This window comes from Metopolophium dirhodum, chromosome 3 (assembly GCF_019925205.1).
Source record: "Metopolophium dirhodum isolate CAU chromosome 3, ASM1992520v1, whole genome shotgun sequence".
NCBI classification, from domain to species: Eukaryota; Metazoa; Arthropoda; class Insecta; order Hemiptera; family Aphididae; genus Metopolophium; species Metopolophium dirhodum.
In genome coordinates this window covers 17097958-17120677 of record NC_083562.1, presented here as the reverse complement: position 1 = coordinate 17120677, position 22720 = coordinate 17097958, and the positions used below count along the sequence as shown (strand labels likewise).

General features: G+C 26.0%; 5 protein-coding genes across 6 annotated transcripts; 2 read left to right on the top strand and 3 right to left on the bottom strand.

The window, feature by feature from the left end:
• The first annotated feature begins 1395 nt into the window (after nt 1-1395).
• LOC132940304 (protein transport protein Sec31A) lies at nt 1396-13155 on the top strand. Its single transcript, XM_061007819.1, has 20 exons — nt 1396-1582; nt 1704-1955; nt 2079-2271; nt 2659-2794; nt 3055-3152; nt 3217-3359; nt 3507-3609; nt 4180-4332; nt 4504-4608; nt 4672-4932; nt 5052-5154; nt 5731-5885; nt 5945-6397; nt 6466-6549; nt 6643-6991; nt 7486-8073; nt 8135-8223; nt 11888-12133; nt 12255-12326; nt 12802-13155. The coding sequence occupies exons 2-20, from the start codon at nt 1765-1767 to the stop codon at nt 12994-12996; spliced, it is 3717 nt and encodes a 1238-aa protein (XP_060863802.1). The 5' UTR covers nt 1396-1582; nt 1704-1764; the 3' UTR covers nt 12997-13155.
• Nucleotides 8010-10195, bottom strand: LOC132940305 (uncharacterized). Its single transcript, XM_061007821.1, has 2 exons — nt 8609-10195; nt 8010-8550 (listed from the first exon to the last, which is right to left on the bottom strand). The coding sequence occupies exons 1-2, from the start codon at nt 10086-10088 to the stop codon at nt 8546-8548; spliced, it is 1485 nt and encodes a 494-aa protein (XP_060863804.1). The 5' UTR covers nt 10089-10195; the 3' UTR covers nt 8010-8545.
• On the bottom strand, nt 13078-16577 carry LOC132940306 (DNA polymerase delta subunit 3-like). The gene is made up of 7 exons (XM_061007822.1): nt 16357-16577; nt 15229-15284; nt 14500-14929; nt 14355-14441; nt 13975-14290; nt 13550-13696; nt 13078-13430 (listed from the first exon to the last, which is right to left on the bottom strand). The coding sequence occupies exons 1-7, from the start codon at nt 16402-16404 to the stop codon at nt 13195-13197; spliced, it is 1320 nt and encodes a 439-aa protein (XP_060863805.1). The 5' UTR covers nt 16405-16577; the 3' UTR covers nt 13078-13194.
• A 723-nt stretch (nt 16578-17300) lies between these two features.
• On the top strand, nt 17301-19395 carry LOC132940308 (N-alpha-acetyltransferase 40). Its single transcript, XM_061007825.1, has 3 exons — nt 17301-17705; nt 18465-18803; nt 18895-19395. Exons 2-3 carry the CDS (start codon nt 18529-18531, stop codon nt 19232-19234), a joined length of 615 nt encoding a protein of 204 aa, XP_060863808.1. The 5' UTR covers nt 17301-17705; nt 18465-18528; the 3' UTR covers nt 19235-19395.
• Nucleotides 19396-19626: 231 nt separating this feature from the next.
• On the bottom strand, nt 19627-22500 carry LOC132940307 (uncharacterized). Of its 2 annotated transcripts, none has more exons than XM_061007824.1 (5): nt 22224-22500; nt 21934-22161; nt 21739-21870; nt 20684-20781; nt 19627-20414 (listed from the first exon to the last, which is right to left on the bottom strand). In XM_061007824.1, exons 1-5 carry the CDS (start codon nt 22264-22266, stop codon nt 20304-20306), a joined length of 612 nt encoding a protein of 203 aa, XP_060863807.1. In that variant the 5' UTR covers nt 22267-22500; the 3' UTR covers nt 19627-20303. The 2 variants fall into 2 exon arrangements, with proteins under 2 accessions (XP_060863807.1, XP_060863806.1); XM_061007823.1 differs by having other exon boundaries at nt 20684-20790; nt 22224-22497.
• Nucleotides 22501-22720: the final 220 nt, after the last annotated feature.

Here is a 22720-nt window from a genome sequence, read left to right as displayed (position 1 = left end):
TTCATCGTTCCACTCAGAATCCAAAATGGTGGTGATAATTTTTTCATTAAAATGTTAAGGTAATTTTTGGGGGCCTTTGTATTTCATCATGGGGCTCCTTAAAAAAACAGATCCATGACATCATGCCAGGCCGACACTTCTATGGTGATACTAACTAATATAAATATATTGTCCCTTATTAATTCTAAAACTTGTTCAACAACAACTTTAAAAAGTCTAAATTATCCTAAAATCATGATCATCCCATTTCATCATATGATTAATTTTATCTCGTACCGTGTAAGGTCTTTGACGATAATTAATAAACTCTCATCAATATTTCGTCATCGTTGTCATCAAATTAAAGATTTGGCTGAATATTCATTATATTATCTTAAAAAAAATTAACAAAATTAACAATATGTACATATAAAATGTATATATTTTTAACCAAAGTAGGTAGTACAATACAATCATATAATGATGAGGTAGTTTATTATTTTATTATATTATAAAATAATATATAAATTCTATGTTTTAATCCTTCAGTTTAATGTTTAACTAGTAGAAAAAGTAATATATAACTTACCCAACACTTTATCCTACAGTTATGTTTAACTATTAACTGAAAAACTGAAAAGTTTCAGTTAACTCTCTGTTAAATTTAACTGATAGGTAAATGTCTCTAACTAGAAGTTAAATATAACAGAGCCTTAGTCCGTGATCTACACTCAAGGTTTATAGATTATAAATAGATTATAATCTATAAGCCTTCTTAGTTCTTGGGCTATGGTATTTTATCTTTTTGTATCGTGATAATGATACACAGATTAGATATAATACAATGATAAATTTGGTTTATCAGATAATAACACTATACGTGGCCACAACCAACATGGCGTTTTTGGCGACGGCTGATATCACTATAGTTATAGTTAGCAATTAAGTTTACTATATTTCTATGACTGTCATTATTTATTTATTTTTTTTATGACTGAACATTATTTAGATCCTCTAATGTTCATGGGCACTGTGCCACTGTCTTGCACCAGCCTGCATCCAGGACGATTATCAGTGACCTATATCAGTGCAACTTGGGTGCATATGTAGGGTGATATTCTGATCCCATCTACATTCCAGCCTGCTGAAAGTTAAAAGTTCAAAACTATATTATCGTAGCTAAATGATAACAATAATACCTAATTAAGTTTTTTTAAGTAAATAAAATACAATAAACATTGGTTGTACACTTGTACATAATAACATAATATACTATATACATAAAAAATTATAACAAAATTAAATATTATGCAAAATATGCAATTAATAGTGGAAATGTGGAATAACACAAAATAAGAACCACTGGTTCATGAGCCACGTTGGAGTATTACAATTTACAACTCGTTTAGAACTTCAAACATATTATCTTTTTTTAAATAAAAGATAATAATTATTTTTACAAAATATATCTTGGTATAATAGTTATAACTTCTATTCATATACGTGTTTTCTATTAAGAGTTAAAGAGAAGTTCATACACATTCTATAATTTTTATGGTGTTTTCAATTATTTACCTTTATGCGTTTTTTATTTAAATATTCCGTGAGTTAAAAACAATTCATATTCTAAGATAGACTACAAATTATGTTATATTTATTCTTAAATATCATTTATGGTTGCTTATGATTAATCTAAATAAATTTTATATATTTTACTTGCATAGTGAGGAAACTGTAAAAGGTTTTATTGTATGCCTACCCAATATTATTTCTTGATAAGTCAAAATGAAAATTAAACAGTTCCAAAAGACTGTTGTATCAACATGGTCACCAAAATCAAATTATCCAATCAACATAGCAATGGGTACAGCTGCCCAACAATTAGATGCTTCATTTAACACATCATCAACGTTAGAACTGTATACTGTACAATCTAATGATATAACACTCAACGCATCAATTTCTACTGATTGTCGGTGAGTTCATAAATTAAAATTAAACCTATACTATTATTATGTTTATAAACATTTTTATATTTATTATTTTCTTATATTTCTAACATATGATTGTGTACCTAAATATTGTTATATTTTATAAAGGTTTCATAAATTAGTATGGGGTGGTGCTAATAGTAATGAAGAATGGGATTCTGGCATCATTGCCGCAGGCTGTGATAATGGTGTTATTCGTTTGTATAATGCATCAAAATTAGCAAGAAATGTTGATAGTATATTAGCTAAAAGTGATCGTCATGTTGGATCAGTCAAAGCTCTCAATTTTAATTTATTTCAAGTATGTAAAAAATTATTTTACTATTTATTAATCATATCTACATAATAATATGAATAATTGTAATACCTACCTACATAAATAATAATAAGTATTCTGGTATTTTTTTTTTTTTTTGGAATACCTATTGAATATTCACTGTAAATGCTATACCTAGTACTTATAATATATAAATATTGTACTTATACAGTTAAATCTGATAAATACACATTTCAAGGAATCGTTTATTAAAATCAAACATTTTTTTGTGATTTGTAAAAAATCTTATCTTTAAAGAATTATATAAAAACAGTATCTTATAAAATGGGTTTCACTGCATATTTACATTATTTTTAATTCCATCTGGTTTTCCACTTCTTTTTATAATATATAAATAACTTAATTTTATAGACAAATTTATTTGCATCTGGTGCGTCTGAATCAGAAATATTCATTTGGGATTTGAACAGTATGAGTACTCCTATGACTCCAGGATCTAAATCAGAAACTTTAGAAGATGTAATTGATTTAGCATGGAATAATGAAGGTATAAAATTATTATTTTTGTATGTTTCACTAATATATAGTTTCTTTATTTTATATTTTCTTAAAGGCTGAATAATGAGCATTGTAAATTGGTTTTATTTTTTATTTTATATTAAATACAATTGTATGTACCTATTTAATGATAACGACAAATGTATATTATTATTTATCTTAAATAATAATCACTTTAATACAAATTAATAAGCTTATGTTCTACCTATGTAATATTATTTAATTTTTTTCTTAATATCCTAATTTCAGTTCAACACATTCTTGGTTCATTGTTTCATAAGTATACTGTTGTATGGGATTTACGTAAGAATGAACCAATCATTAAATTATCAGAAAGCAATTCAAAAGTATATATACAAAATATATAAATATATATTATTTTAATATATGAATAAAAAACAATGTATATAGGTTAAATGGAAAGCAATGTCTTGGAACCCTAAAGTGGCAACACAAGTATGCATTGCATCAGAAGATGATCAAAATCCAGTTATTCAACTATGGGATTTAAGATATGCATCGTCACCTGTTAAAAATTTAATGGGACATCAAAAGTGATTATTCTATTTTTTTTTATCTTATAACACCAATAAAATGCTATAATCAATTTTAATTTGAAATCTTGATAATTATTATTGTTTTATGAATTTATGTGTTATACTTAAATGTTTTTAAAATTAAGCATTTCCATATATTTTTAGGGGCATATTGTCAATGTCATGGTGTTCCGAGGATCCAGATTTATTAATAAGTTGTGGAAAAGACAATCGTATACTTATATGGAATCCAAGTAGTGAGAATGAAGTAATTTGAAATTTATTTATTTATCTTATTTTTGTTATTAATACTTAAATTATTTTTTGTAGCTCTCTATGCCTCCCTATTGTAGCTTAATTCCTTTAGATAGTAGTTAGGCTGATAATATTTATAAAAAAAATAACATAAATCTTTTTAAAAATAAATAATTTAATATTTTACACATATATAAATCTTCTTTGATAATTTATTTTTTTATTTTTTTTAATTAACTCACGCCCAATCGGGCAATTAAATAAACAATGTAAAGATATATACAATGTGTAGTACTTATATAATAATTACAGAAGTTAATTGGAATTAAAATGTACACAGTTAAAAAGAATAGTTAACTATAGAAAACTAATAATAAAATGTATAAATTAAACATGAACTCAAAAAGTTACGTGTAAATTTGGTATAGTCATGCTTCAAAAAATTATTAAATAACTACCAAATTTTGTTAGAAGGAATATTCAAACAAAATATTGAAATTATAATTCAAAGAATGTTGTATTGATATCAATATATACTATGTATACCAAAATATAATTTTCTAATTATTATTTTTTTTTGTAGGAAAATTTGCTGGTGTGTGAATTAGAACATAATAACCAGTGGAATTTTGAGATAAACTGGTGTCCAAAAGATCCATTATTGATAGCTACATCTAGTTTTGATGGGCTAACAACTGTATATTCAATAAATGATCTACAGAATTCTGATGATCAGGTAATAATAATTTAATTAGGTATATAATAATGTAAATACTAATTAGTAATTTGTAATAAAGTTAACCGTGATAGTATCATGCTACATGTGGGTGGTCTTTTGTGACTATTAGTGGTCTTAGTTACTATATCCATAATTATTTTAAATTGCTTAATTATAATATTGTTTTAGAAAATAAACGGTGAAAATGGAAATATAAACTCTCAATGGACAAAAGTATCTAGCTTAACAAACGCTCCCAAGTGGCTTCAGAGAAACTGTGGCGCATCATTTGCAGTAAGAAAAGAAATTTATGAAAACAAATAGAACCATCTATGTTATTTAAGTATCTTTATATAGTTTGGTGGTTATTTGGTGTCATTTGATGGTTCACTTAAGGCAGTTCAATTAAACAAGACAGTGATTGAATCTGATTTATTGGTGTGGTCTGAGCATCTAAGTAAAATCTTAAATAATGGAAACTATGAAGGATTTTGTCATAGTAAAAGTGAAATGACTCCTGATGGTAATAATCACATAATATGGAAATTTTTAAAAACTATGTTTCAAAGTAATCCCAAGGAAGCACAGTTAGAGATACTGGGATATTCAACTAAAAAAGTTAGTGGTTTAGTTTCTAGTTATTATTTTATTTATCAATTTTTAAGATGAGTTAATGATAATATGTAATATCTTTTTTTAATCTTTTTTCTTTTATTGAGTTAAATTTATATGTTTAGGAAGAAAATGATGGATTTCATTCTAATCTTTCAAATATTCAAGAAGAACACAATATAGTGGCTAAGTTTGATGATTTCAATTTAAAATCTTCTAACCCTAATGGTACAGTAAAATGTTTATTCTTTATTAATATAAGATTCTGAGTAGAGTAATGAAAGTGTTAGATTTAAAATAATTTAGTTTTTATTGTAGAAAAAAATGGTTTGATCTTAAACTTTGAGGAGGGTTTCTCTAAGCAAATTAAATCTAGTTAATATTTAGGTGAGAGAAGGTAGTTTTAAAACAAATTCACCACGTACATTTTTTATGATTGATTGAAGTTAAAATTCCAACGATATTGGAAAAACTTGATCGAGGCGAGGACTATACCATGTTTTGGTTGTAGCCTAGTTTTGCTCTCTCGACACCCACAGTATATTTAATGTATGTGATCAGTTTTTGTCAAAAATTAACTGAATGTACTGTATTATTGATAGAAAAATAAATGACTTAATATAAATATCCTTAGAAATATAGATGCGTCTGTGCTCAGAATCGTTTTTTGTATGTAAATTTAACACATTCATTACAATGATCAATGTACACTCAACACCTTCTTTATATTGTAGCAAAACAACTACCATTTCTTAAATATTTAATTTCTTATTCACTAATTAGTAATTTATATTATAAATATAGATTTGCAAGACTTAATATACCAGTCACTTCTTATTGGAAATTTGTCAACGGCTGCAGATTTGTTTTTAGATAATGGAAAGCCAGTTGAAGCTTTATTACTTGGCATAATCGCTGGTCCTAAGACATTATCTAGAATACAAAATAAATACCTCAAAGTAAACCAATACTATTATTAATCTAAACTATGTAATTATATATTAAATGTGTGTTATAGAATTCAAAAGAACCAACTGCAGCTTTACTACATGCAATTGTGACTAATGATTGGAGTAACCTGATTGAAAATTGCAATTTAAATTGTTGGAAAGAAATAATGACTGCCATTCTAACTCATACAAATGGACCAAGTTTTGTTTCTTCATTTGAAAAACTTGGCAATCGTCTTGCAGCTAGTGATGATCTAAGCTTGTCACAATATGCACAGCTTTGTTATATCTGTTCTGGAAATGTTGAAGCTCTTATAGATAATAAAAAAGATATCAAAACAGTTGAGAAGTTACAAGAATGTGTAGAAATGGCAATGATGTTACATCAATCAAAATTGTCTAGTAAATCTAATTTGGAAGTTGGACAAAAAATGTCAGAACTTTTAGTGATGTATAGCGAAACATTGATTTCTCAGGGTGATCTGGAAGGAGCTTTGAGATATTTAGAATTTACAAATAAGGTAATTAATATTTGTATTTAATTATAATGTAATACAATTATTTATATACTTAAATATTATTGTTTTAGGATTATAGCATTGATTTAAAAAATCAACTATTTAAAGCGCTTGGGAAAAATCAAACAGCTGAAAATTCAAATAATATTTTACAAGTAATACCTAATGTATTTATTTTAATAATAAACAATATGAGACATGAATAAGTAATTAGTAATAACTAATTATTACTCTAAACTTTTTTTCAGAAAACATCGAATATTGGTACCCAAGATTTACGAAAATACTCAACATCAAGTGCTACAGGAACTGTAACACCAGAACCACCTTTTCCGTCTTATCCAAACAAATATATTCAAGATAATGATACATATCAAAATCATAGACAACTTCCCTCAAATTATCCACCTCATATTCAATCTCAGCCAACATATAACATAAATAACCAGCCAACATCTATTTATAACAATCCTCTTAATAGTACACCAGAGTATGGAAATAGTTATATTAATCAAACTAATATGCAAAAAACAGTACCTCCAACACCACCACCAGACTCTGGCAGTAGATGTATGACTCCTAGCAGTATTAAGCCAGGTATATAAAATAATAAGAATATCATTACTATGAATTAATAGAAAAATAATTTTAAAATATAAAACTAATAGCGGATATTTTCAAGTTTAAAAAAATACAATTTCTTATGTAATTAATTTTTGGTCAAAATAGTTTTGATGTAAATATGTAATCTTAGTATGCATATATAATATTGTAGGTATTATAATATTTAGTATTATTTATTCAATTATTTTATCATTAAAAAATTAAAAAAATTCATAAGTTTTGATAACTATTTTTTCATACTTCTAGTTTCTTGTAGTTCTTGAAGCTAATTTTGATGTTCTTTAATCTTTTTTGGCATCTTCAGATAGCTGAGATTATTTTATTCTTCAATTGCCTTCATATTCATTGTCTTTATACACAATGTGTTAAATATTTATTTATTCTTGTATTTATTAATACTTGTAATATATTTTTAAAATATAATAAACTGCAAAGCAAATTTGATTTTTTTTCATGTCTTGTTATAGGGAAGCCTAAGTATGTTGTTGATCCTTCTGTTAAAGGAAATAACATTTATGGCAGTTATAACAATGGATTAGGAAATCCATTGGGACAACAAAGCGGTTTTAATACACAAATGGGGCAACCAAATACGTTAAACCAACCATTGGGACAACAAAGTGGTTTTAATTCACCAATGGGACAACCACAACCTCATATATTTAATCAACCATTTGGACAACAAAGTAGTTATAACCCAACAATTGGACAACAAAGTAATTTTAATCCACTAGGAGGGCAATCAAATACTTTAAACCAACCATTGGGACAGCAAAGTGGTTTTAATCCACCAATGGGACAATCAAATTTTATAAATCAACCAATGGAACATACCAGTAATTTAAATCAACATATGCGACCAAATATTAATGATCCAGCTTCAGCTCAAATAAGTAATTTTAATCAACCTAAAAGTTTTGGTCAGTTACCTAATTTGAATCAACAACCAACATTTCAACCTATTCAAAGTCATTTAAATAATTTTCCTCAAGCAATTCCTCATTCGCCCAATTTTAATCAGTCATCGTCAAATTACAATCAAAGAGCTCCATCAGGTAAATAAATATATAGTAAGCTATAAAATACTTTTCTTAATTGCATTTTTAATGTGACTAGTTGAACCTCTACCAATAAGTTACATGAAAAAATCTACTCCTGCTGGCTGGAATGATCCTCCAATGTTGTCAACTTCTGCTCCAATTCAAGTAATTATATTTTTTTAAAGTATGGATTGTATATTTATATATCATGGGTAATAAGTAGGGCAGAGAAGTTATAGGAGGTGAAATTGGAAAAATATGCATGCAAATATGCACATCAAAAATTGAAAATATGCATTCAAATTCATTAAATATGCAACATAATATGCACAAAAAAAATTGAATTATATTATATTAAAATAAAAAAATTAGATATAAAAGAAATATAAAAATCATTGTATTGCACAATTAATTTTGTTTTAAATATTTTCTACGTCGAATAATCGCCGATTGTTAGTATGGTTTTCTTCAATCTCGAATTTTTGATTTATCCTTAAAATAAATATTAAATATATTAATACAAAAATAGTTTTAAGAACATTTTTCTCACCTGATAAATTATTGCATTGCACAACTAATGTTTTTTTAATATTTTCCACGTCGAATGATCGCCGATTGTCGGCCAGTATGGTTTTATACCGAGAAAAACTTCTTTCGACGTCTGTTGATGTTACTGGTGCATATTTATAAAATGTTAAATCATTTCCCGTTAGGTCTTCTGGTAAACCATCCATCGATGAACTTTTTTCTCCATTCAAAATTTTTAAAATTTTTAATATTATTGCAAACCCAGAGTTTTTTTCTAAAACTTGGTTAAATTTTGTTTTTACTTTCATTCCAACGTCACCCGCTACTTCGTCCAATTTATTTTTTGTGAACATTACTGTTGTTACTGAATCAGTTAGTGATACACCTTGTGATTCTAATTTAGTTATGGTTGATGGTAAAAACCCATAATTTGAATCTATAAAAGTCAAATTTGGTTCCATTGAAATTTCATTTAGAAGGGCTTGAGATTCTTTTATAGATACAGCATCGTTAGAATCAAAATGTTGCATAACATCTCGTACTTGCTTAAAATATTGGCAGTAATAAGAAGTAGCTTCAATCCAAGAACCCCAACGTGTAAGTACAGGTTCGGGAGGAAGAGGGACTCCGGGAGCTTCTGTCTTAAAAAATAAAACACGTGAAGGTGCTTTTAAAAATACTTGCTTTCCTTTTGCCACTAATTTATCAACTCTAGGAAAATGACTCCGAATATTTTCTGCCACTCTATGTAATCCGTGTGCTATACAAGTAATATGGATCATCTTGGAGTACAAAGCCTTGATAGTTGTACCTGCTTTCTTCATGTATGGCGCAGCATCGCTTAAAAATAGGAGGACGTCATCATGACGAACACCGTCGGGCCACAGGAGAAACATTGAGCTGTCAAAAAGTTTGGTTATTGTAGAAAAATTGGCTTTTTCTAAAACTTCAGTATTTAGTAAATATATTTTTCCGGGTCTATCCTTCAGTAGAGTTCCGATTATTACGTTTGCAATATATCTCCCTTGCACATCTGTCGTTTCATCTATAGAAACCCATATTTTATTCCCTACAACGTCTTTTCTAATTTGATCAATAGCTTCTAAATAGCAATCGTTTGTATAAGTTTTCCTCAACGTTGATACACTAGGGATGTCATTTAGAGTATATTTTTCAAGAAACGATCGGAATTGAACATTAGAAATTTTATGTAAAGGAATGTTTGCACACATCATAGCCTTGCATAAATCATGTGAAAAAACAGATTTTTTGTTTGGCGGCTGTGATATAAATTGTTGTTTATTTTCTGAAGGTTTATTTCGACGAGCTAATAATCGTTCGTGTTTATTTGTTTTTATATGTTGAGTTACTGTAAATTTTTTCTCAGCACTTACTTTAACTTCGCAAATCTTACAATAAAGCATAGTACCATCGGTAGCAAATGTATCTTCACCAAACTCTTTCACATACTTGTTAAATATATTTGCATTTAATTTTGGCATTGTGCAAAATGTTAGCAGAAATGTTAAAAGAAAAATGTAAGCATGGAAAACACAACAAACGGCACGCACTTTCGTATCGATCGACACTTAACACCATACTAACGTAATATTACTGACGGACACTGGACACATAATAATGTTGATATAAAATTTAATATAGATACTTAAATGCCAATTACTTCGACATGAAACTAATAAAATATAATAATAAAGATAAGTTATCTTCTATACTACATAGTCTACACGGGCATCGGGTGGTGTACAATGTATATACCTACTATATTATAGTACAGAGGTGGGCAACTTGCGGCCCGCATCCGGCCCGAGAACCTTTTTTTATCTTACTATAGAATGACGGTTTAGAATTTTTTTGCTCTCTATGGCCCGCTAGATTTTAATTTTCTAAGTTTTTATGTAGAATATGCATAAAATATGCACAAAATAACGAAATATGCAACTTTCTTTTAAATCTTTAAAATATGCAAAAATATGCAAAAAAAAATTTTAGATTTCAACTGGGGGGCCTATGATTTATATTTATATCTTGGTTTGCTATAAAATAGAGGCCCAGAATAAAACATGCAAATCCTATAACTTCTCTGCCTTAGTAATAAGACAATTTTCTCTCGGTTATATTTTGTGGATTAGAACATTTGCTTTTATCAACTTATTCAGTTGAATATTCCCCTAGTATGGCTTTCAGGGGTGTTCAGGTGCCACCGAAGTCTATGCAACATTTTATTTACATCATAATGTTGTTATAATCAAATAATGTGTACCAGAGTATATTGTTGTGTGGTGGTAGTGATAAATTATTCTTTACTCTGTGGTAAATACTTAAATATGAAATTGCGTGATTTAAAAAAGTCCAGTTCAACGTCACTGCCGTTGAACAGAACAGTTATAGGTTCATGGTATAAATAGGTAATAGCTTAAAATTAATTTAAATATTTTTAAAATGTCATTGCATATAATATGTTATAATATTTATAATATACATTAAGTCCCCATGAATGTTTTTGAATTACAACAAACCAACTAACATCATTCTTACTTCTTATTTAAATATTTCATTTCATCTAAAATTAGACTTAATATCTTTAAAAAAAAAACGTAGACATAATTTTTAGATTTTTTTTTTAATAAATTGAATGCTGAACGCTCATAAAAAATTATTTGACTTTCTGATTAACTTTTTTTTGTTGAAGTTAAAAAACCTTATGAGGAATCTTGTTCTTAATTTTTAAATCTTAGATATTAAAAGAAAAATTATTTTGAATTTTTATGATTTGACGCTTTTCTATTTTTAAAATTATATCTTCAGAACTCATAAAAACAATTTTGAATTTGTGCTTAAATTTTTTTTGTTGATAATTTTCTTAAATAAACTAACAAAAATTCAAAATTTCTTAAATAGATAATTAGCTCAAAAAAACTAAACATTTCAAAATATTATTATTATTGTTCAATAATTGTCATAAACATTTGGTGAAAAAATCATATATCTATAGTAATTTTTTTTAGTTGGTTAGTTTAAGTAATATTTATTTTGTCAAAAAAAAAAATGGTTTTGAAAACACATCATTGTAAAATCAATACATCACTCTGCTCAGAATCCAAAATGTTTTACTTTGAATAAAAAATATATGGAAAAAAGTAAAACCTTAAGAAAAATAGGAAAAAATTGTGTTTTGTATTAACGGCTTAAATTTACGTATAAAAAATTTTGAAATAACAAATGTTCTTCAATTAATAAAATTACCTAGTATTTATGTTGTATAATTTAATCATATACTTAGAAACCGCCAACACCTGTATCATCAATTCCAATTACACATCCGTTGTATACAAATAATCCGCCTCCAATTGAAGAAATTGGAACTTATATTCCACTTCGAAGTACCAACGAAGAACAATATTTTAACAATAATATAACACAAGGTGTAGAAGCATTAACAAAGCAGCCTATTCCGCAAGAGCATGTTAAAATTCAAGTGATATTGGATGGACTGCAATCAAAATTATTAGAAGCAGCACCCACTGCTGTAAGTAGTTGACATTTTTTAGCTTATAGTTTAATCTATATTCATATCTTAAGTACATTTAGAAGTTTTTACTTTTACTCTAATTATGTAAAGATTATTAATATATATATTATTTTTATAGCAAACCAGAAAAAGAGTTTCAGATATTGCTAAAAAATTAGAGTTGTTGTATGACTCTTTACGAGAAAATTCCGTAAGTAATATTTATTAAAATATATTGTAGTGTCATTCAATTTTTTTAGTAATAATTTCTGAAATGTGTAAATGATAATTTTGACAAAATATTGAGACTATAATTATAATATTATATTATATTATACTAAGTACTATTATATTCTTTAAAAGTTAAAAGTAACTAAAAATTATATTAATTTAACCCTTACAAAACTAGTCTGAAACAAAACCGATTATCATTTGTACATTGTCTTATGGGTGTGACATATCTTATTTGGATAAACCACAGTTATACAAGGCAAGGTTGTATGATTATAAGTCTTAATACCCAGAAAAATTATAAAACTATTTATTTTTTTAATTTTAAATATATATACGGATATAGGTGTGTTAGAATTATCATTTTACACATAGTGAAATGTAGGACCTAACATATTATGAAACTGAAATTTACTATTATTAACTATTGATTTAATTTTAATTATAAATTACAGTTGTCTGCTTATTTGATTCAATGTCTGCACACGATGATTGATCTTGTCCTGAAGCGAGATTACAATGGTGCATTTAATATACATACACAACTAGTTTCGGGGCCAGAATTTTCAAAAATATCAACTTTCATGCCTTCTTTGAAAGCACTGTTTCAAATGACTTATCAATATAATGTCAGCCTTGAAGGATTGTGATCAAACTTAAATTGTTAAAAAATTATTTACTTTAGATGATTAAAAAAGAATTGTGTATAACATTAATAACACTATAGCAAGTTAATATTACTTCATATTATGTATTTATAAATTTTATTAAACTGGTGGTACATAAAAATTATTTAATTTATATGTTAATACTTGTGTATTTCTTAAAATGTTGTAATATTACATTATTTATTTTGTTTTAAAAAAACTTGTTAATGAAGATTGTTTCATGCCTTGGCTAGAACTATTTTTAGATTTTTTATTTTTGTTCTTTTTCTTATCTGCAGAATCTGATTCCGAAATTTTAATTTTTTTGATGACTGGTTCAATATTTAATTCTTTAGATTCAGAATTATTGTCATTTCCAATAGATTCCAAAAGTGATACACATTCAGTTTCCACAATTTTTACTTCTTTAGTAGTATCTACAAAAGAAATACATCACAATAAATCAATCTATAAATACATTAACAACTTATTTTAGTTGATATATATAATATATATTATACATAAGTATTTTGTTAATATAAAAATATGTACTCACGGACAAAACCATCATCATCTATAAATGTGGATGTTGTCATTTGTTTCTCTTTTTTTCGATTTTCTCTTGGTGTTGGGCGTGGAGGAGTAGGCTGTACAAAATCAACATCATCCTCACTATCCGGGACATGTTCAGATCTTTTCATATCTAAAAAAATTATATATTGACAATTAATATAATATATATTATATACTTTGTCTCATATAAGATTAATTTCAGGCGCTGATTGATTTTCATTCTATTAATTCAAATTGAACTCTCAAATTAAATCAAATTTTGTTACAGGCTTTTGTTCTTAAAAGCTCGGCGCGTGGTAGCAACACTCATTGCTGTCGCAGTATACAGATGCCTACCTGATGATTGACACTTATCAAGTTATATAAATAATATAGTAGAATATAAATACATAAATATTCTACACGTACCTTCTTCTTCGCTATCTATTTCTTCATCTGAACTCTCAAAAGTTTGAATACGTTTTCTTTTAACTTTATGACTATTTTTACTTTTACTTTTGTTTACATTTTCTTTTTTTTTCTTTTCTTTTTTTTGATTTTTTTCTTGATGTACACTGGTTGAATCATTGTCTTGGACATTTTTAGGTGGCTCTAAATCAATTATCTTAATATCTTTTTTTGTAATGTTTTCTGTTGAAACTTTATTTTTAGAATCAGCAGAATCATTTGTTACGCATGTATTTTTATTGGAATTCTTGAATTTTGTAAAGAAATTTGAATTGGTCTAAAAATTAAATTTATTGTTATAACTTAATACCATTTTTAAACTTTGGTTTTATCTAACTTACTTTTTTTGGAATAACTTTTTTTTCTATTTCTTCCGGTTTTGTATTATTGGTGTTATTATTTTTAGCAAAGAAATCCAATCCATTTTTCTAGGAAATAAATATTAAAAGTAACAAATTACAAAACCAAATTAAATATTAAAGTTACCTCTTTCTGTGTTTTATCTAATTTTGTGTCTGCAGTTGTTTCATTTTTATGATTTTGAACTTGATTAGGGGACAAGTTTGTCTGTTTGGTTAAAGGTAAATTAATTTCCATTTCAATTACGTCTCTTTGTTCTGGCATTGAATCATTTCCTATTTCTTTCCTTTTAATACTTGAGGGTAAATTTACATTATTTAGTGAATTGTCCACTATGTATAAAGCATTATTCATATCATCAAATCTGTTAATAGGTTGAATACTATACACATGTTCAAAATCAATTTGTTTAAAACGACGGTGCATAGTTTCAACATGATCATCATACGCCAATACAATACAAAACTCATCATTTTCTTTAAGTGTCCCCCCAATAGCAACGGTGATAGAGTATTTGTGATCATCAGTAAGTTTAGAAACATAATCTTTTAACAATCTGTAAATAAAAAAAAATAATTAATATACTGCGAAGAAAATAGGGTACACCCACAAATATTTGTGTAGTACTACTGTTTTTCTTAAAACTTTATTTTTATTTTTTATTAGGTTTAAGGCTTTGACGACTGAGGTCATTAGCCTGTAAGGTTAATTAAAAATCAAGGTGTACCTACTACCTAAATTAAAATAATAATCATTTGAATTAATATATTCCTATATGTTTTAAATATAGCTTATTAAAATTATTATTTCTTGAAATATTTTTACTTCTTAGGCCTTATAAGGCTATTTACTTACTGTTTTGCTTTATTTGGATGAATATCTAATTTTTCAGTTAAATATTTATATGTTACCTGAAAATATAAAATATATAATATCTATTAATATCATATAAGTACATTCCTCGAAATAAATTTTACTTATAATATTAAATTAAACATTAAAGCCAAGTCTAAAACATTATACTAAGGTAAATCAATGTCTATGTTTAAATCCTATGTATGGTAGGTCATTACATGGTACATTGATGATACAAATTTTAGGAGCTAGTCAACATATAATATAGCTGAAGAGTATATGTTTGAACGCGCTAAGTAACCTCAAAAACTAATGGACTGATTTCAATAAATTAAGTCACATTAAAATATTTCTTGAGACTCGGAGAATGTTTAAGCTTATTCTTTCAACCCCTATAATTTGGTATAAGGTGGCTCAGAATTTCGTTTTGACCCTCAAAAATTGAATAGGTAATTTTTTTTTTATGTGTAGTGTTTCATTAAATTGATTACTGAAATAAAATTAAAAAAAACAAAGATTGGTTAAGACAATCAACCAGCTATGCATTGCTATGGGATGTTTTTTATGATATTAAAATTATTATTTGTTATTCAAATGTAAAACAAAATTCAATGTGATTATGTTTGTAAAAAATACTTAATATAATATCGATTTTAACAAGTTTTAGATACTGTTCTTAGAGATATCAGGGAAGTTTAGAGAGTAGTTTGAACCACGTTCAAAAATATATCGATTGCTAATTCTAATCCAGTACAGGCGGATTACCCATCTCGGTCAAATTAATTCCCAGAGCAAGGTACGTCAATGCCGATTTGCCCGTAAACTGAGATACACCGATATAGCACTGAACTTTTTTTTTTTTAATTTTCTTCACTGGCAGTCAGGATATACAGCCAGTAATATATAAACTATGAAGTCTTGAGGAGTGTATATTATGAAGTTAACATCATTATTGTTTTATTTATCTAAATACTTAGGACTTGGGTTGAAATACATTTTCCCTCATATTTGTAAATTGTAATTACTATTACAAGTATATTACAATGAGTGAATTACTAATGTGCCATTTTATCATTAATTAGGACAAGCCAAAATGTTTAAATTAAGTATAAACTATAAAAATCTTACAATTTGTTGTTTATCTTCAAGTTGTTCAACAATAATTTTCGTTTCCATTTTATTAAAAAATCAAAAAAATCAATAAAAATATAGTTAATGTGTAGCTTAATTTAAAATTAAATAAAACTTCACTACCTATAATATTTTTAATAAAAAAGTAAGTTTACATAATAGAATTTAGTATTTTACGACCAAAATAATTGGAGGTTTGCGATGAATAACGTTAAATAAAAATGATACCATTATCTAATATATAATTTATCATAATAAAAACAAATTTGCCGCCAAAAAAAACAAAGAAATTTATGGAACTATGATAAACTATATAAAGTTATATAGACTTTCTAGAATATTGTTCTATGGTTATATCCATGATTATATACACGAAATTTTTTTTAATATCTATAAAATGTTTTTCTTTGATTCGAAATTCTTGGAAATTAAACACATGGTTCCTCATAAGTTATAATAGCAGTTGAAAAATACTAATGATCCCTATGCACGATTTTTTTTTATAAATACCTAATTAAAGTTCACATTTTGACAATATTCATCGAAATCTCTAAAACGACGCTGCGTTCTTAGTGCTTTTTTAAATTTTTTATGTGTCCATTGACAAAAATAGTTTGTAACTTTGTAAGCAATACATTTCTCAGAATTGTACTAATGTGCTAACCGTCCATCATTTGTATGAATATGTAATAGGTAATTTATAACGAATTAATATTATGACCAAAATAGTTTTCGGTAAATATTTCATAATTTAATAACACAAAATGTATGGTTAATTACTATAATAATTATAGTTAGACCTACAAAAAAACAAGAGGTGCCATATTTGAAGTTTGAACTCGTGGCAGTCGGGGCGCTGAAGGCTGAAGACCCTTTTGCCCCCTTCCCACCCCCTAGACGAGCTAATGTGGCAGTTTCCAATATCCTTGTTTCCATAAGGAACGTCTTCTAAATAATTATTACAAAATATTCAAAATATATTTCTTCAAGTAACCACTTTATCCACAAAACATTTGATCCAATAGTCATTTGTTTATTTGTTGTGCTCGTAGATTAAAGATTACAAAGACATTGATATTTGATAAGAAAATAACAAATAAATGTCGTTATAAAAAAGAAATTTCATTTTCTTTTCTATTATAAATTGTAATACCTAAGTACCTAACTAATTGTATTACTACTATTTCTATATTTAAGTGAATACAATATTTAAAATAATGTTCTATTTATCTTTTAAACTAAACATTTCATATTGTGTTATGCAATTACAATAAAATACAAAAATATAAATAATTTAATGAACGTTTCATTTTTAGGTATATATTTATTCGATCAAGAAGTTAAAGGTAATATTTACATTTTTTCTTGTCTTAAATCATAATTCATAACAATAAAAATCCTCATTTGTTTAATAGAATAAGTAAGTACTATAATCTCAAGACAGTAATATAATATCAGAAAACATTGTTTGGTATTTAGAATCTAAACACCCAACAATATTATTCTAATAACTTATAATAATAATTTAAACTCAAAATTAACTGACACTCTCAGAAATAGTGTTGGTAGTGTTCGCTATTGGTTACAATCTATCAATTAATTATTTTGGTTAAGTATTATGTTTTTAAAAGTTTTACTAGGATAAAGTGTATAATATTGTATGATATAATAAATAATAATTATTTATTTATATATATGATATTTTTTAATGGAGATTTTTTAGGCTTTTCATTTTAATGTCACCCTATATTTTTAATAATTAGGAGCAAAATTTTAGTATGAATATTTTTACGTAACATTATATAAATATTAATCAATTGCTTTTTATTTATAATCGATTAAATTTAAGATAAACGACAAAAAATAATAGATACTCTCAACATTTTTTGTGCACTAGCACTACCTGCTATAAACTTACATTAATATACAAAAATTTACTAAGATAATGAGTATTGACAAATCCATTTTGTATACATAAAAGATTTCAAGAAAAAAATAATTAATTTCATTGTATTTCATACCTTTTTTGAAACAAGTATTTACTTGGGTGCATTTGGTATCAATTATCAATTTAACATTTCTTTTTGTTTTTGTTTTTTTTTCAGGTTTTATTAATTCATTTTATACTTATTTTGTTAGTAAGTATAAAGTGTAATTGTTGCAACTAAGATGAGTAGTAATCCTAAAGTAAATATGAGTATTCAAGCGGCTAAAAAGGTAAATGGTTTAGCAGATCCAACTAAACCATTTTCTTCATTTATGAAATATAATAAAAACGATCTTGATATGACAATGCAATTTATAAAAGCACCTGCCATGACTACTTTCCTCAAAGCTAAGATATTTTCTATGGTTAAAGACAATATGATGGAAACATATAAGAAGTGTCCTTGGGGATGGAATGGGAAAGATAAACGTGCAGAGTTGTTCCACAAAGACTCTAGGTAAATTACATTTTTGTTTAAACACAATTCATCATTAAAGTAATTTTTACTTATCATAAATATTTCAATTAAAAATTATATTTTATTGTAGGTATATTTTAGTTCGGCATTCAAGTAATAACTCTATAGCAGCTTTTGTACATTTTCGATTTGATATAGAAAATTTGATTGAAGTTTTATACCTATATGAAATTCAAATTGATAAAGATGTGCGTGGTAAAGGTCTTGGAAGATATCTCATGAGCCTCTTGGAAACTATAGCATTTCACTACAAAATGAAACGTATTGTTTTAACAGTGCTTAAAAGTGAAGAAGATGTAGTAAAATTCTATTTTTCACTTCAATATGAAATTGAATCATATTCTCCAGAAGACGCATTTTATTATATACTAAGTAAAAAAAAAAAAACTTTAGAACTTGTAAAGAACTAATAAATCTGTCACAGGTTTGTTCTAAATCTATAACAATAATAATTTTAAAAACTTTGTATTCATATATTTTAATTTATATTACATGAATTTAATACTTTGGGTTACATTAGTTGTATCGTTATTGCTACAATTTAAAATTCATAATTTTATTATGAAATAATATACAATTTATATAATAAAATTATATTTATAGTACATATATATTTTTAATTAGTACAGATTAATTAAGAAATCACAACATCTTAGGAACTTACATCTATTAACAACCTATAACAAAGACTGAAATATAAAAATGTGACAAACAGCTGAGAAATTAATATATATACATACATCACTCATAAGAAAAATAATTCAAAGATAAATAGTTGTTCATTTTTCATACAAATTATCAATTGAAATCTGAAATAAAAGTTAAGATGACATTATTCAAGAAATTTAAAAATATTAAATTTACCTAAATAGTTTGAAACATTCATAACATAATATTCAACGGAGAACAAGGAATGAAACTTTAATAATATACTTAAGTATTTTTGTTCATAAAAAAAAAGACTAGGTCTAATATATGAATGAAATATAAAATTATGAGAGTACATAACTTTATCTTATTAGAATATGCTACACATCATTTTTTATTTTTCATTACACTGTATACAGTAAAATATATTTTAAACCCTCCATTCTTTAGTAATATCATATTAGGTTATATACTTATATATGAACAAATTTAATTCTAATTAGAACCTATTTTTTAGATTTAGTCATAATTGTGTTCAATATTTTAACAATATATAACTTAACTATAAAAAAATATAATATATATTAATATTATTATTAAACCTCTAAAATAAAGTACCGGAAAAAGACTAAATATAAAAAATATGTTCTTTACATTTTAAGAATAGACCATAACCTTAGCAATGTTAACTTGGATATAATTTGGTTTGGAGTACATAGAATATAATTATTTTATGGTATGTATATTGTATATTATGAAGTGTGATATGCCGCAAACCAATAAATAACTTAACATGTCTTCACTACATATTAAGATAATTTTCTACTAAATTTATAATTTAGTATGTTTGACATTTTCTGTCCAGTAGTTTTGGATTGTCATGGCTTCTAGGCTATTTAAAAATGAATCGTTGTCCAAACTATACATTTCATCAGAATTTTCCTGTAATATTAAATAATTTTTAGTTGTTACTATAAATAATAATTTTTGCTCATTTACCTCACTATTTAAGTGATCCTAAATTCCTAACAATAATTTATTATAACTTTTAAAATTGATCAAACAGTATAATAGTGGAGCATAAATACAAGAAAAAATTAAATATAAAAATAATTAAGGATCAAAATCAAAATTTTTTTTTAAATTTTACATAACGTTTTTACGATGTTACAATAAAAAATTGAAATTATAAGGTATTAATGTTAACTTACTTTGAACATGTCATCTAAATAACCAATAGAATCTGCATTGCTACAATGATCAAGTGCTTGGGGAGTATTCCATCTACTTTTTTTGTACATTATATATCCTAAAATGACTTAAAAAAAAATAAAATATTAACACTAAAACACAAATTAGTCATAAATTATATAAATATATTTAATATTATATCTAGAACACTCATATTCAGTTTAAGTATGACTAGTTCCGCGCATACCAAATGAGCATGTACACAGGCTCAAACCCCCTAATGCTGAAGGCAAGGACCATACGCCGATTCATTACATCAGCAAACGATGAGTAAAGGCGTACTAAGTTGATAGTGGGGAAAGAAGTGCAGTTTTAACGCATTTGCATCCGTTGAACTGGTCATTCTTAAAATTAATAGAGCATACAGACAAAAAGAAAGAATAAGTGGTGCTCAGAAATTACCAAATTTTATTTTAATATTTAGATGTAATTTACTCTACTTGTTATGCTGTAATAGTTTTTAACTAGAAGCTGTTTAAAAAAAAGAAAAGAAATAAAGTGGTGCCTGATATTATTTGAAATATTATTAATAGATAGTTCAAATTGTTGAGTTAAAAATCAAGGAATAATTTTTTTCCTCCCTTTAAAGTATTTCACAATAATTTGTTTTTTAATTTTAACTGACATCAATTTTTAATTTGAAATTTGCCATAGAAATACAGAATTATTTGTTATTACCTACAACATAGCAAGGCTTAGGCAACTAAAAGAAACTTAAATTTAGTTTAACATTTAACAGAAATTTTAAGTATTGAATTATTTATTAGAAAAATTAATTTAATTTAATTTATGATCCGTTTAAAAAAATTAGCATTTTAGTCATAGTAAAACTTTATTTATACAACCGCTTAAATAATATAATATTAATTCACAAAAAACAACATATTAAATTATTATTAATCTTTGACTAAAAATTTTGTTTTATGTTTTTATTGAGTTAAGTATTCAATTGGTATACCAAATTATAACTGATTTTAATAGTTTTTACTTCTTATTAATATAATTTGTAAAATACCAAATGATAGAAGAATCACACAGCCAGCAAGAGAAGCTCCTGATATCAAAACAAAATGAGAATTCATATAACTTGAAATTTCAGGTAAAGATGTGATATTTGTATATGTGTCATTTGATCTGTCAAGTATATCTGTGAATAAATGTATAAATTAATTATTTTTCTGATGATGTTGTAAATTAAATATATAAAAACCTGTTTCATTCTGAAGTTCATATTGTTCTTTTAAAGCAAAATTGTCATTGAGTTCTGTGGAATTTTCTGTTAACAAAACAATTTGTGATTTATTGTTCACTTGTACATTATTAGCAAGTCCTAAACTAGAAGGAACAGTTTTTAAACTGTGTATCTGTGTACTGCGAGCAAGACGAATTAAACTGTATGGAGTAAATACATTACTGGACAATACTACTGGTAAAATACCTGAAAAAATAATAAAATATAAATAATTTAAACAAATAATTGAATATCAGACAATTATTTACCTTTCAGGTAACTAGCCAAACATATAAAACAAATTAAGTACATTATGTTGATATTAGGTAATAGTACATTTTAAGAAAATTTTTAAGTCGTAAAAATGTACAATATTTCGTTCCAAAAGTTTGCGAAAAAAAAGTGTACATACATACAATCGAAAAACTATAAATTAATAGTGTGTAATAATTATTTATTATTAAGGATTAGCGAGAAGAAATCATTTCATTGCCTATTATTAATTGCACTCTCGCACTTCGCACTTAAATAGTTGATTATTATTGATTGATAACAAAGTGTTTGTTTATAACACGGATGAAGATATCTCGGGGATACCAAGTCTGTGGTTTATACTTTGGTTAGGGCACTATAGATGTTATGTAAATATGAATTTTCCCCCCTTTATTTTGTCATTTTATCATCGATAAAGAGTCACATAGGCATAATGGTCACATAGCATACCCATTGGTGTAGGTCTATATATTTTTATAATATATTGTATGTA

What these genes read in the sequence shown, in the direction of transcription:
- LOC132940304 (XM_061007819.1), top strand. Translation starts at nt 1,765, where the DNA reads ATGAAAATTAAACAGTTCCAAAAGACTGTTGTATCAACATGGTCACCA. An exon ending in TATCAGAAAGCAATTCAAAA is followed by an intron (nt 3,153 to 3,216) that starts GTATATATACAA and finishes CAATGTATATAG; the next exon opens with GTTAAATGGAAAGCAATGTC. An exon ending in TAGAAGCAGCACCCACTGCT is followed by an intron (nt 12,134 to 12,254) that starts GTAAGTAGTTGA and finishes TTATTTTTATAG; the next exon opens with CAAACCAGAAAAAGAGTTTC.
- LOC132940305 (XM_061007821.1), bottom strand. Translation starts at nt 10,088, where the DNA reads ATGCCAAAATTAAATGCAAATATATTTAACAAGTATGTGAAAGAGTTT.
- LOC132940306 (XM_061007822.1), bottom strand. Translation starts at nt 16,404, where the DNA reads ATGGAAACGAAAATTATTGTTGAACAACTTGAAGATAAACAACAAATT. An exon ending in TTGAAGATAAACAACAAATT is followed by an intron (nt 15,285 to 16,356) that starts GTAAGATTTTTA and finishes TTATATTTTCAG; the next exon opens with GTAACATATAAATATTTAAC. An exon ending in AATAGATAGCGAAGAAGAAG is followed by an intron (nt 13,697 to 13,974) that starts GTACGTGTAGAA and finishes TAATTTTTTTAG; the next exon opens with ATATGAAAAGATCTGAACAT.
- LOC132940308 (XM_061007825.1), top strand. Translation starts at nt 18,529, where the DNA reads ATGAGTAGTAATCCTAAAGTAAATATGAGTATTCAAGCGGCTAAAAAG. An exon ending in TTGTTCCACAAAGACTCTAG is followed by an intron (nt 18,804 to 18,894) that starts GTAAATTACATT and finishes ATTTTATTGTAG; the next exon opens with GTATATTTTAGTTCGGCATT.
- LOC132940307 (XM_061007823.1), bottom strand. Translation starts at nt 22,266, where the DNA reads ATGTACTTAATTTGTTTTATATGTTTGGCTAGTTACCTGAAAG. An exon ending in TTTGGCTAGTTACCTGAAAG is followed by an intron (nt 22,162 to 22,223) that starts GTAAATAATTGT and finishes TTATTTTTTCAG; the next exon opens with GTATTTTACCAGTAGTATTG. An exon ending in ATTTAGATGACATGTTCAAA is followed by an intron (nt 20,415 to 20,683) that starts GTAAGTTAACAT and finishes TTAATATTACAG; the next exon opens with GAAAATTCTGATGAAATGTA.